Below are 14,207 nucleotides of genomic sequence, written 5' to 3'. Positions count from 1 at the left end.
TCAAAGAATAGCGTGCCAGCATCAAAATCTTTCCCAGTGGGTAAGTTAATCCCAAGATTGTCTATCTATTCTAAAGATCTGTCATATTAGATTATAATGAATACAAAGCAAATAAATCCTGCATTCATTCTTTAACGTTATATGTAGATATTAAGTTGTCATGTGGTATCTAAATGATGTTTTACAATTGATTAATAATTTCCGACAACTGCAATTCAGTATGCAAATGTTACAGAGAGTGTTTACACGCACACTGCACTGATAACTACCAAGGATCAGCTTATTATAAAAACCTAACAATGCAAGAGAATTGCATTTACATGAAATGTATTGTTCAATTTATTAATTGAATAAGCCATCATAATGCCAGTAAAGTTAAAGCAAAACCACGTTGTCATTTTTAACTATGCATGCACACTTTACACATTGTCAGATTAAGCATGAGTTTGTGAATGCAAGTGTACTGTAAATGATGTCATTTCGAGGAGTGAATTGTATAATTTATAGACCCTCAGAATATACTACAGGATCTGTTTCAAGTATGGTATCCTGATGGATATAAATGTTATTGTAAGTGATATGATTGAAAGCTAGCTCACTCTACAGTAAATGTGACATGATCAGCACTATGGACCAGGTTACCCTGATCCTTGAGTCATCATGAACACCAGAACACACTATTCGGCAGAGAAAGAGAAAGCCTTTCCTCTGTGTTCAAAGGGAAAAAATGTTTGATTGGGGGGCTGGCAGACTTGTATGGTAATTTCAGATCATTTTTTTATGTAGATTCTGTCATTTTCCATTAGATACCAAAGCAGAAGTTTGAAAGACAAGTTATTTTGGTAAGTTAAAATGCTTTGAAGCTAGACTGTTATTCTAGAAATTTAATATGATTTCTTAACATTTTGGTTTAGTGTCAGATATTTGCATGTTTTTATTATGACAAGAAAAAACATATTTGCATGCATTTCATAGTTACCCAATGCTGTGTTTCTTTCCTCTAAGAACTCCACTTTCACAATTTGATTGACAGGTGGTGCATCTTCCAGTTTTTCGATAAGAGTTGTAACTAGATCTTCGTTGTTTCCGGGGTAAACGCCTAAATGGTCACCAGGCAAGTATTTCAGGTTCTCGTGGTTGTTGGCATCAAGACGCACAAATATAGTCGATCGGCTGATAGACAGGAAGTGGGAAAACAAATAATGACTACAACTGTTTCGTATTACAATAAGAGATTATAAAAGATATATTCATACACAAAGCAATTCGTGAAGCTTTTGCATGAATAGGCTGAAATGAAGTGAAATTGCAAAGCATTTTATCTGCCATTTTTGTTACATTTTACATGATTGAACAACTTTCAAGGAAACAGAGGGAAATCTCAAGGCCTAGAAGGAAATGTGTTTTTTCTTTTTTAGGGTTTAATAAACAATTGCAACAACATAGCAGTAGCATTTAATAATATTCTTTTGAAAAACTCAGTTTAAACCTATCCAAATACACCAATCCTCGATAGATTTATATAACTGAAAAGAGCAAAAGCTTCTCAGAAAATGCAGATGGCAACAATTGCTGAGGAAGGATTGGCAACCAATTTTTTAAGGCAAAACTCAGTCAAGGGTAATGTGAAAGACTTTCATGACAATGTAATTCTGAGAAATAAAAAAAAATGGACAGAATATTAGCAAAAACATACTTCGATCTGGCACTTTGTAGGTTCTGTCTCAGCAGAAATTTGGCCCCGTAAACTTTCTTCTTATGGATGCTGTAAAGCGCTGAGAGTGGATACAAAAACCAATCAACAGTTAAAAACTTGCTGCGTGAAATCAAAAATCTAAATCATTTAGTGGCCCAACAACTTGATTTGCTATAAAACTAATGATGGAGCCGAGCCTCCCATTTAAAGATCATTTAGAGGACTTTAGATGCAATAGTAAAAAAAGTCTGTGACAGGAAATCAGATGGAAGCCCTAAATGCATTGTTTACACTTTCATCAATTGAATAAGGAAGTGTTTACAATCCTCTGGGTAATGCTAACACGGCGCTGAGATAATCCGTATCAAGCTAATGAGCCACTAAAATGGCAGTCCCTTCAAGAGTCAGTTGGCATGGGTCATAAATTTTGAGGCAAATAAAAAGAGCTTTGCCATTCACAGGGGAAGACTTTAAGTATCATTTAATTTGATAAAAGCTTATTGGCTTTCTGAAATGAGTCATCCCTTAATAAATGGAAGGTACCAGAGCAGCAACGTACCTTGCGTTAGTGTCGGTGCCTCCACCGTGTATGTCATCCGGAACTTGCTTTTCTTCCAGCTGCGATCGTTACAATTCAATGAATCGTTCGCTTTCTCGATATTAACATCGTCGCCGACACAGAAAACGTCACATGCCGCCTGGGACAAAAAGGATAAAAAAGGATCAAAACTAATTCTTGGCAACTTTTTATAATGTATCTTGAGCTAAACCATATGTACAAGTGCAGTGCAAGAAATATACACTGTAAATCTTTTTTTTAGGCTTAAAAATGTCAAAATAATAATAATAATATAAAAAACTAAATCTAAATTAAATTAACCCTGTAAAGCCTGACATTAAAAAAAAAAAGGTCCATTTCAAGTTCCATAAAACAAAGTTTGCATGTGTGTTTTTTGTGGAGTATCATATTTGATGCATCATTTTATTTATGGTTCATATAGTATGATATAGGAGAATATGGAGTTTGCTTCTAAGGAAAAAAAACACCTCAATTTTATTCAGAAGCCCAAACCAAGCAAAAATATTCAATTTAGTGCAGTTGTGGATATTTATACAGCCAAAAAGTAGAATGAATACTTTATAGTTTATGCTAAAAGGTCTTTCTAACTAAAAGTTCATTCTAAAACTTAATATTCAACAATATTATTGATCTAAATGTACTAAAGCTGTTGTATGAACTGAGCTTTTATTTTTGCAGAACTGCTTAATAGATGAAAAGAGAACTAATAATTGATGATCTTTACAACAGAACCGAATCAACTTCATCTGAACAACAGGCAAAATGCGTAATTTTCCTGTTTATCACTGTAAAGTTGCTTTGAAACAATCTGTATTGTATAAAGCGCTATAGAAATGAAAGTGACGACTTAAAAGAGCATCTATCAATCAGAGGGCAGAAGGTATGCAAGTAAACAGGTTTTTAATAAAAGCTGATCATGTTAATCATTTAGAGGCCTTAGGAATTTGCGTATTAAATATGATCCAGTAGCCTTTATATGGTTAAGTAAAAAATGAATATATTTACCATTATTTACTTTTGTTACAAAAATGTATACTGAACCAAATTATGATTATGTTTTCTTCTTCAAATAAACAATCATTGATTGTTAAGCCCCCAAAAAGCACCATAAAAGTAGTCTATACTACTTGTGCAGAATGTCATACATTTGCAGTTGTTAAATAATAACTTACAACAGCTTTGTGTGAGGAACAACCCAAAATGTATCGCATTCTTCAGTGTGGTTAATTTTTTTTGTCAAAAGCATTAATAAACAAAAACAAACGATACATTTCAGGTAGTGACTGCAGCCCACAGTTGCTTAGGGCAATACCTTGAAGACCTTCTTGGCCCATGTTCTGAAGGATTCCTCTTGGCCGCAGAGTTCGTCTCCCTCTCCCATGCGCATAATTCGTTCCCCACCAAGCTCTTCGAACAGCGTGTCCACTGCGTGGGCAAACGCACAGAAGTGTGGGTATGCCCGAGAGCCAAGGCCAAACACAGAGAATCTGTACGGGAGAAACGGAGTGTTGAAAACACTTGAAGCACAAGAACACAAACAACAACAATAACACACACACACACACACAAAAAGATACGCCATATATACAAAACCAAGTGTATTATAAGAGTGGGATGGTTGTGGACATCAGGCCAAAGGCTGTGAGCTTTGATCCTGAAACTATGAAAATTCAAGGCTAGAGTGGATGTTAAGTTACGCAAGCATGTGCACACACATGCAAAGACAAGCAAAAAGTGTGAAATTTCTTTTGATTGCTTTAGGATGGAATTTCTTTTCAAAACTAAATTTCTTTTATGCTTTTTTTTATTTTAGTTTTGAAGAAACTGATGAATTTAAATTAAGTTACAGACACCAGAAGAAACGCACACACATACATAATAGGACAATGTCACCACAAAGTTGGAGATAGAGATATATAGGCACAAAAAAGTATATATATATATATATATATATATAAAAATATATACAAATTATTAGGATATACATGTTAGATATTATGCGTTAGATACCACAATGCAAAATTTTTAATAAATAAATAAAAATGTTTTGCATTAAAAATAAATAAATAAATGCACTCATGATCAGTAAATAGTTAAATACAATTTAAAAATATAGAATTGTTTTTTACATTTCAGTAATGAGAATGTAATAGTGCTTAATTAGGCTTTTTAATGCAAAAATTATTTTACTACTTACTTACTTACTTACTTACTTCATCTAATGTCCTAAAAAGCTTAAACAAATCTTAAAATATGTCAGTGCCATTGTTTTGTCTCAAGATGCAAAGCAGAATTTTTTTTTTGGGGGGGGGCACATTTATAAAAGCTATTAGCATTTAAGTAAATGTCGTAATTTAACTAAGGCCTAATCCTGGCTTAATCTAAGCCCTGTCTGTGAAACCAGGCCTAAAGGTTTTTCCAAAGTATACACATCTACACAAATTCACATACAGGCACCACAGTACCTGACATTAGCAAGTGGTCCAGTGCTCTCAAAGTTGGCTTTGGTTTCAGGTTCGTCGCTGGAGGATTTGCGGGTATCGGAATATGAAGAAACGCTGTTAAAACGCACTTTGTACGTCCTGAGAGAGAGAGAGAGAAAGAGAGATTTCTTTGTGCATTTATGTGAATGGTTTGATTGTATAGAGAAGAAATGCATGTTATGCGTAAATGTGTATGTCTGGTGCATATATGTTAGACTTTGTGTAGGTGTGTGAACTGAAACACTGAAAAATGATTAATTATGGGAAAGCAGATTAGTGGGACGATGAGAAGAAAAACACTCGCACACAAACACACACTCACTTTCTGTCCTCTACGCTGGTGGTGGGATGTCTCATCTCCATCAGAGCCGCACCAAATTTCTGTAGCGCGGAAATGGGGAGAAAGAGAAACAGGAGAGAAGTTACTGGCCCTTCCCACGCATGTTCACAATCACAAATTCAACCAGGACCTGCCAGCATACTGCAGGTTCTCCATTGTACAGTGTATGTGTGAAGTCCTTTATCATCATGATGAGCACATTCTGTTGTGTTGTGAAGTGTTGACAATTTGATTCAAAGCAGAAGAAAATGTTTGATGTGCTCAGTGAAACACTAGCGCATTAAAGCAAACTTGTGCTTTAATAACTCACCTCTCCATTTTCAGGAGGGTCTCCATTGCCGAACGTGCTTGTCACCACTAACACAAGGGTCTCGTGTTCCAAGTCGACTGTGTCATATTCATCCATGGACGTCACCTACAGGATCATATAACACCGCATTATACACATCACACAATGCTGCTGTATGTACACTACCAGTCAAAAGTTTTTTAAAGAAGTCTCTTCTGCTCACCAAGGCTGCATTGAATTGATTATAAATACAAAACACAGTATTATTGTTAAATATAGTGACAATTTAAAATAACTGTTTTCTATTTTAATATCATTTAAAATGTAATTTATTCCTGTGATCAAAGCTGAATTTTCAGCATCATTACTCCAGTCTTCAGTGTCACATGATCCTTCAGAAATCAAATTTGATGCAAAAAAAAAAAAAAATCATTATTAGTATCAATGCTGAAAAAAAAAGAAAATGCAGTGATTCTCTGATGAATAGAAAGTTCAAAAGAACAGTATTTATTTGAAATCTAATCTTTTGTAACATTATAAACGTCTTTACTGTCACTTTTTGATCAATTTAATTCATCCTTGATGAAGTATTGATTTATTTTATTTATTTCCCACAAAAAATTAAATTAAAATTCTTACTGACCCCAAACTTTTGAACGGTAGTGTTTAATGTTACAAAAGCTTTCTATTCATCAAAGAATCCTGAATAAAAATGTAAATAACTGTTTTCAACACTGATAATAATGAGAAATGTTTCTTGAGCATCAAATCATATTAGAATGATATCTTCAGGATCATGTGACACTGAAGACTTGAGTAATGATACTGAAAATTCAGCTTTGATCACAGGAATAAATTACACTTTACTATATATTCATGTAGAAAATAGCAATATTTTACATCGGAATAATATTTCACAGTTACTGGTTTTTAAATTTTTTTTTTATCAAATGCATACAGCCTTTGTGAGCAGAAGAGACTTATTTTGAGAACATTACAAATCTTACCGATCCAAAACTTTTGACTGGTGGTGTACATGATTTCATGACCTCAGTAAACTCAAAATCCATCTAAATAGTTGTATTAGTACTATTGTTGTGTTTTATGCTACTTTTCATTACAGACATAAGAGAGAGGAGAGAAGACATTACAGTAACACTTTACAAAGGTCACACTTTTGTATTTAACTGCATTATTTAACATGAGCTAACAATTAAAAAGTGCTACTGAAATTACATTGGGGAGAGTCAGGGTTGTCAGCAATCATGTAATCTAGTTACTAGTACTGTTTGTGAGAACATACATAATGCTTCCTCCACTAGACATGACCATTTTGATGTGATTGGTTTTTCTGTCTCATTTGTAAGCCAAGAGCAAAAGTTTGGCTATTAGATCAGCGTTCGGAGAGATTTTAGGCAAAGTTTTCGAGTGTGAAAAATCACACAATGTGCATCAAGAATGGGAGGCACGTTATCTCTTGATCCTGACGTACCGCCAAAAGGGGTGTAGCGGTAATGAACAGTTCGTACGGCGCCTAACGAGCAGCTAATGCGCCATGATACAATTAACAGAGTCGACGCATCAGTGCGTGTGGCAGGGCAAACGCCTTCAGGACATGCAGAAAGAGAGAGGAGCCGTATGTCTGCGTCATCTGCATGTAAATCACGTAATAACAAGCGCACATGAACAAGATTGATTATTCTGCTAGATTATAAAAATAACTTTGCATTTAAATGCTATCCCAAGGCTAAACACTTGGACTCAATATGCTTGTTTTAGATGTCACATAGCTTGGAGTGTAACGTGATCTTAACTTTACCTACAGATCAATGCCTGGGTGCAATGATTCTTGACATTTTATGGCACTGGAGCAAAAGAAATTGTAAGCAAAAGACATTTGCGTAAGCTCTCGCATAGCACGCTTTGGTGTGAAAATGGCTCTCTCACTCTGCAATCTGTAGCCTCGAATCAGAAGAGAGATTTTGGTTGTGAAACTAAGGGGATATGCGGATATACATGTCTTGTGTCAATATTCTTTGTCGTTTTGTTTACATCAATGTTTACGTGCAAATCCACTAGAGGCATTGATCTTGGATGAGCCTTCTGGCTCCCCTTCACTGGAATAAACTCCCACTCCATATAAAACAGTCCCCTACACTACGCAGTTTTCGCTCCTCCCTTAAAGGGATATTCCACTTTTTTTGGAAATTATTCCAAAATTATTACGCAGGAATATAGTTCCTAGCCATATCAGCCTAGAAAATCGCAACTTTTCATTTTCCGTCGGTCTAAGAACACGATGTAACTACAGAAGAGTCAAGTTTTAAATAGGAAAAATATCAAAACTCTTTGGTCATTTTTTTGAGAGAGATGCTAATGGTCCTGTCCGATTCAATGATCTATGCTAAGCTATGCTAAAAGTGGTACCTCCAGACCCGGAGTTCGGCTGAATGGATTCGAAAACGGTAAAACTCAACTGTTTAACTCTGGGGGAGTTGTAAAATGAGCCTATTTCCAAAAAAAGTGGAGTATCCCTTTAAAACTCATCTTTTCACCCTAGGCCATCCCACTGCGTATCCTAGCCCCTAAATCCCGGTCAGGACTCTGCTTGCCCAACCCTGCCATAGCCTCTGTTCTCACTGTAGCACCACCGTACTTACTCACCCTTGCCCAATAAACGTACCTTCTTCCTTCAGCCTTTTCTTTTCAATGTACTGCTTAGTTTAAAAATTGTTCAGCGTCTTGCTTAAAGGCGCTATATAAATATAAATAAATAAATAAATAAATAAATAAATGGGAAGGGTTTTAAGAATCACGCACAGATGTCAATCTACAGGGTGGGCCATTTATATGGATACACCGTAATAACATGGGAATGGTTGGTGATATTAAAGTCCTGTTTGTGGCACATTAGTATATGTGAGGGGGCAAACTCCTCAAGATGGGTGGTGACCATCACATATACTAATGTGCCACAAACAGGACTTTAATATCACCAACCATTCCCATGTTATTACGGTGTATCCATATAAATGGCCCACCCTGTATTATGTGCAGTGTCATTCTTACCTTGGCATCAAACGCGTGCTTGAAAATCTCACAGAGCGTTTTTGCATAGTCCTGCGATTTCCCAGTTTCTGTGGCGAACAAGATGGTGGCTTTGACTCTCTTGGCCATGGCCTGCCCCATGAGTTTGGCGGAGAATTTCACAGCCCTGCAAGTCGCACACAAACATGTCAGTCGCAGATATGTCAATTTCAATATGTCATTGCTGTGTATAGCGCTTTATGCAATATACATTATTTCAAAGCAGCTTCACAGTAGTAAACAAGAAAATAACAGAATCAATGATGCAAACTTAATCAGATATGAGAAATTTTAATTCTGATGTAAACCAGTTCTAAAAAGACAATAGTGTCATTATTCAACTCAAGTCAGGGTTGATTCAGTTCAGTTCAATAATTTTGTAAAGTTAATTAATTATGAAACAAGTTCATTTCGGCTATAAGCAGCTCTACAGAAGACAATAGCGATGTTATTCAGCTTGAGTAAGTTCAATGTTGCTTCAATTCAGTTCCAAACAGTGTCCGTGTTGCAAAATTCATCAATTATGAAAAATAAGCTCTGCATAAGGAAATAGTGTTATTCTCTAGCTCAATTCAGGTAGGGTTAGAGTTAGTTTTGTTCTCATTCGATAGTGTCAATGTAGTCAAATCAATAACATTCCAGAATATTCCGTGTCTTTTTCCTGGGTTACGGGTTATAATGTCAGCATGGATGAATTGTGACAATGTGCACCGCAATTCCTGAATATTATCTCTTAGCGAGAGTTTAACACACTGACAGACCCTTTCCCCTCATTTCCGAGACCACACAATCACATAAACGTAGCTACTTATATCCTGCGGGCAATTACTGTAATAGCACAGAGGCTGAACGCTGAAGGAAACCTGATTACACCTGAGTGTGATTCAGTGAGTTAAACTCACATAATTCTCAGCCATTCCAGCATTATTGTGAGGAAAACACACTGGAAAGCACTCTTAAAAAGCCATTAACACAAACACTTGCTGAAATTCCCGAGCCATGGGTAAAACATACAACAAAAGGTTGGCAAAGGTTTGGAGCGCTGCAGATGGCCGACCTCGGAAGCATCATACGCGTTTAACTCAACGTACACTTTGCGCTCAAGACAAAAACAAATTGTGCGTAGGTCTTGAGCTCTTCACCCACTCACTTGGCAAGTTTCTTGAATCCAATCGCTCTTTTCTTTGTGGGTGTTCCATTCACTCCTTTCCACACGTGAGTGTTCCATGGGTCAGGCTGGACAGAGAGAGACAGAGACACACAGAGAGAGAGAGAGAGAGACAGAGAGAGAAGCAGAGCTCTTTTCAATTATGAGCACAACAGGCTAATTGTGATCAAGTGATTGTAAAAGAAAAGAATCATAAAACCCGGGAAACAAGTTCGTATTTTTCAATGTCTGGTTTCAATCATCAGTGGGTTATTTTTAATGGGTTTTTGGTTAAATGGCTGACTAAGGTCTGTGGTTCACACAAACTCAAGATATTTTCACATCTATTCCATGACATAAAATACATCAGTAATACCCCTCTCATGTTTTTTTTAAGCTTTCATGTATCTTGGAAACAAGTGGCTAAATGGGACAGAGGTTTGCGAGACATTAAACATCATCACGCCGAACAGGTAAACTCATCTACTCACTAGTCCACTATTACAGCCTTATTGGGTTTATACTCGCAGTCTTGCAAACTATTCTAACTCAAACTTTCCAAGATGTCGATTTTAAACAAAGATTGAAATATTTGTCGGAAGCTTAGTGGTCGTGACGTTAAAGTCATGTGACAGTAGTGTAGTTTGTTTATAGCATAACATAAGCTTTTTACATCTGCCGATTGCATTTAGGCTTTAAAATTCATAAAAGTTGTGTTCATTTGTGAAGATTATCTTGATGAACAGAATGTGTAAGAATCATAAACTTTTGATTTAAACGTCGGCTTTACCGTATCAATTCGAGCCTGAGTCAGTGCACGCAAAGTGGATTTGCTTTTGCATGTTGACAACACAAAGCAAACTCGTCCAGGCCTCAGCTACAACTACAGTGTTTGAGGGTCAAAGCAGACGTTGTTCACGGGCAGCCAATGAAAACCATAGGCTGGCATTATGCAAATATGTTACAAATCTACATAGGTTCGAGCACGAAGTAAGACTAGAAATACTGATGACTCGTGTCAGACAGTTCTTTCTTTTGCAGACATTTTACATTCACAAATATCTATATTACTCACTACATGAAAGGTAATATCTGAAATAGGGGCAATTTAATGCTTATGTTATGTATGATTTTACAAACAGTCAATCAAAATACAAAATATTGCTTCAACTTCAACTGGACAAAAGACTCACCTGGTACTCAAAGGAAGGCGTTAGGCGATAGTTGAGCATTTCCTGATGAAAAACAGGTGTAATGCTGCCTGACATGGGTGGCACTATCCAAACCCAGTCACCCGGGCAGCCTCCCCTCACTCTGTACTCATTCTCCATGTGCTTCATGAAGGACTCAGTGGCCGAGTGATGGTCTACTATGGTAACCTTTGAAATCTATAAAAGGAAAAATTGGAAAGAGCGAGGCTGCTTACATCCTGGCTGGGGGAAAAAACTGCTCTGAAAAGGCTAAAACTAAGGTTAAATTCAGCTTATGAAACCTCAGCTGAATAATGGCACTATTGTCTTTTTATACTTTTGAAATCTTGTTCGTATTATTGATCATTATTTTCATGTCTATCAAATGCAAAGCTGCTTTGAAACAATCTGTATTGTATAAAGTGCTATGTAAATAAAGGTGACTTGACTTGAATCAACCAGTATGGTATTTCTGTTTAAGCTGATAATCTAATCTCATGCAAAAACACAACATAATGCTGACCAACAATGTAAAAACTGATTCTTAAATGAAGAAAATAATGAAAAAAAAAAAGAGGTACATGTTAGTTTTTGGGTTTACTTTGTATTCTAAAGTACCCGTTTTTAAAAGCATTTTGTCTTTTACTATAATATACAATTATCAGATGTTCGGTAATAGAATCATGAAGTAAAATGCAATAAAATGCCAAAGCTTGACAAAGGAAATGTCCGTAATATTGCCCAATCCAAAGATTATGCAGTACGAACAGTAATAATGCCCATAATTTTTTTCAAATGCGTTTTAGATAGCTTGTAATGCTCAATGCAGCATGTTGACGCAAGTCAATACAACCGGCTATTAAATCCTCAGATTGGCTTGTACTGCAGCGATTCTAGTTTTCCAAGTAGATTTAATTGTTATCTGTCATTGTTTTGACTTCATCCGCAATTATGAAAGATAAGAAACCGAACACGGCTACTTACTAACGTCTAATTAGTTTATCAGCGTTTACACCGTACAGTAAAAGCCTTTTTAGCAAGGAATAAGGACTTGTGGGTAAACAAACTGCAGGGGGTGTGTAATAAACATCAATAAACATGCTCCTTCAGTCACAGGAGCTTTCAGTTAAATGTCCAAGGTGCTTAACTCCAATAAATAGAACAGAAGGGATTCAGCCTTTTGATTTGTGAAAGCCGGTTAATGTTTTGTCTGCTCGCACGAGTCTCTATGAATGCTGTATAAATGTGAACGCAGGGATTTGCTTTTAGCCTCTTGGGGAAGCTGTGTAAAGAGATAGACTGAAAAAATGTGATACTGGCAAATATAAATAAACGTGACTGAAAATAAGAATGAGTGTAAGATTATAAGTGGGTGAACCTCACACAGCCTGTCAAAAACATGTCTGGGTTGGGTTTGACAACAAAATCAAAAGAAAAAAAAATAATTAGAAATGATATTTTGTATAAAGACGATGAAGTCTATCTTTAGGGGCTTTTTTAACGTTGTGACGTTTTATATAGATGACATGTTTTTACAAAGTAAAACTGCGGTAGTATTTCCTGCACTGCTTTTAAATTATACTGATTTTATTTATTTTTTAAACTATAAACTGTAGAGAGATACGTATAGGTGTATATGTATGTGTGTGTGTGTTTATTTAGTATCATTGAAATATTGAGATACTAGTTATATTCATATTTTTTATCATTTTAAATTTTTCTATTATAATTTTTCATAGTAATTTTGATGTGTATTTTTGACATTTTAATTTTTTTTTTAAAAAGGTGTCCATTTAATTTTTATTCATTTTTTATTTCAGTTTCAGATTTAGTTGTTTTAGTACATCAAGAAAGTCACATTGTCCAAACTCTAAATGATCCTAAAATAGGCTTTATGATTTTAAATATGATTCTGACATGTTTTCATGAGATTCATCCATCCATGTGTGTTCATCCTACCTGGAAGCTATAAAGGACTGCGATGTTGATCTCCACCAGCGCCTGGTCCTTCCACAGGGATGAAGTCTTCCTCGTGTCCAGCCCCATCATTGTAGCTACTTCCTGAAATGGAGGGAATTAATCATAATGTACAGGGAGACTATTCATACTGTATTCTCTCTGGATCTGAACCGAGGTTAATAGAACTGCCACTCGTGATCAATAGATATGGAAGATCTGGCGCGACCAGCAAGACTCTCTAAAAATACATTTCCAGTCAAAACTTTGGACACACTTGACATGAATATGTATTGCTCATGATCTTAAAAACCTTTTGATCTGAAGGCTGATTCTTAAAAAAAAATTAAATTAGTTTCGGAGACAAATATAAAATCATTGATTTTCAGGTGTGGAATAGCATGAAATTGAGTGAATGATTAAAGATGTTCTTTTTTTTTTATATGATTAGAATTATATTTGAGTATTTATTTTTATATGTGGTAAACAGTTGGTATGGTATTGGCTCATTGTCTTTTAGAAAGTATTTCATAATACAATGGAAATGTGGAGGAGAGATTGTAAAACTGAATGAGTATAAAAACTTTATGAATGAAAGTAGCATGTTTGTTAATTAAAATCGGCTTAAATTACAGAGAGCAATTCAAAAAAGGATAAACAATGTGTAATATACCATATAATTAACTTGAGCCATTATAATGAATGATAAAACACAAACCTGCTGGGGTACAATATCTAATTCATATGCATGTTAATGCACAAATGTAATGCAGTTTGGGTTCGAAAGTGTGATTTTTTTAGACATTCTCAGTGGTGCAGAGGTGCTTTATGGCTGTCTGGTTAGGGTACCTCAAGTATGTTGTATCGAGAGCTGTCGCAGAAGTCTCTGACACCGATCTCGGTCCCCATGTACCAGCCGCTGAAGGGGCAGGCGGTGAACTCCAGTCCTCCGACCTCTAACAGCATGCTTGACACGGCAGGAAGGCCGTACCACTTTAGATTCAGCTCCTTAAACCATTCAAACCTAGACAGACACAGATAGGAGGGTGGACAATATTAAACCCAGCACAGAGAGAAAAGTTACATGCAGCGAAAGGTTCTTGGGGTTTATTTGCATAAGATTATGCAGTCAGCAGAATATCTTGGCATATGCAGATGTACACCATTAAGCTTGGAGAGTATACCACTTAGAGTTGATCATAATTTCTCTGTAAGCAAATGCAAAAACATAGTAAGCACCGCCAAAACTGTCATTATCTCTAAACCAGCACCTGCAGGTGTCTCAGGTGTTGTGCTAAAAGGCAAATTTCACCTGTCTGTTATAAAAGCAGAATGGCTGATCTACCCAGAAGTATTCACACAATTATTGCGTTAAATATTGCAGTGATCGAGTCCATTATTGTCACAGCATAATACCAGCAATGTTCCCGCAAACAAAA

At 36.0% G+C, this 14,207-nt stretch overlaps 1 protein-coding gene across 1 annotated transcript in view; it reads right to left on the bottom strand.

Moving 5' to 3' along the window:
- The window catches only part of nos1 (nitric oxide synthase 1 (neuronal)), a gene marked incomplete at its 3' end in the record, with an annotated part of 62,417 nt that overhangs the window by 16,854 nt on the left and 31,356 nt on the right, over positions 1-14,207 (bottom strand). Inside the window, exons 10-21 of the mRNA XM_084415056.1 lie at positions 13,618-13,792; positions 12,772-12,873; positions 10,816-11,010; positions 9,626-9,711; positions 8,458-8,602; positions 5,410-5,514; positions 5,082-5,140; positions 4,742-4,858; positions 3,589-3,763; positions 2,256-2,394; positions 1,697-1,775; positions 980-1,173 (exon numbers count right to left, since the gene is read on the bottom strand). Coding sequence (XP_084271182.1) covers positions 980-1,173; positions 1,697-1,775; positions 2,256-2,394; positions 3,589-3,763; positions 4,742-4,858; positions 5,082-5,140; positions 5,410-5,514; positions 8,458-8,602; positions 9,626-9,711; positions 10,816-11,010; positions 12,772-12,873; positions 13,618-13,792 — 1,571 coding nt within the window. The remainder of the gene's footprint in view (positions 1-979; positions 1,174-1,696; positions 1,776-2,255; positions 2,395-3,588; positions 3,764-4,741; positions 4,859-5,081; positions 5,141-5,409; positions 5,515-8,457; positions 8,603-9,625; positions 9,712-10,815; positions 11,011-12,771; positions 12,874-13,617; positions 13,793-14,207) is intronic.

The sequence above is a fragment of the Rutilus rutilus genome (assembly GCF_951802725.1).
Source record: "Rutilus rutilus genome assembly, chromosome: 7".
In the NCBI taxonomy this organism is placed as follows: Eukaryota; Metazoa; Chordata; class Actinopteri; order Cypriniformes; family Leuciscidae; genus Rutilus; species Rutilus rutilus.
This window is presented reverse-complemented; position numbering and strand designations above follow the sequence as displayed.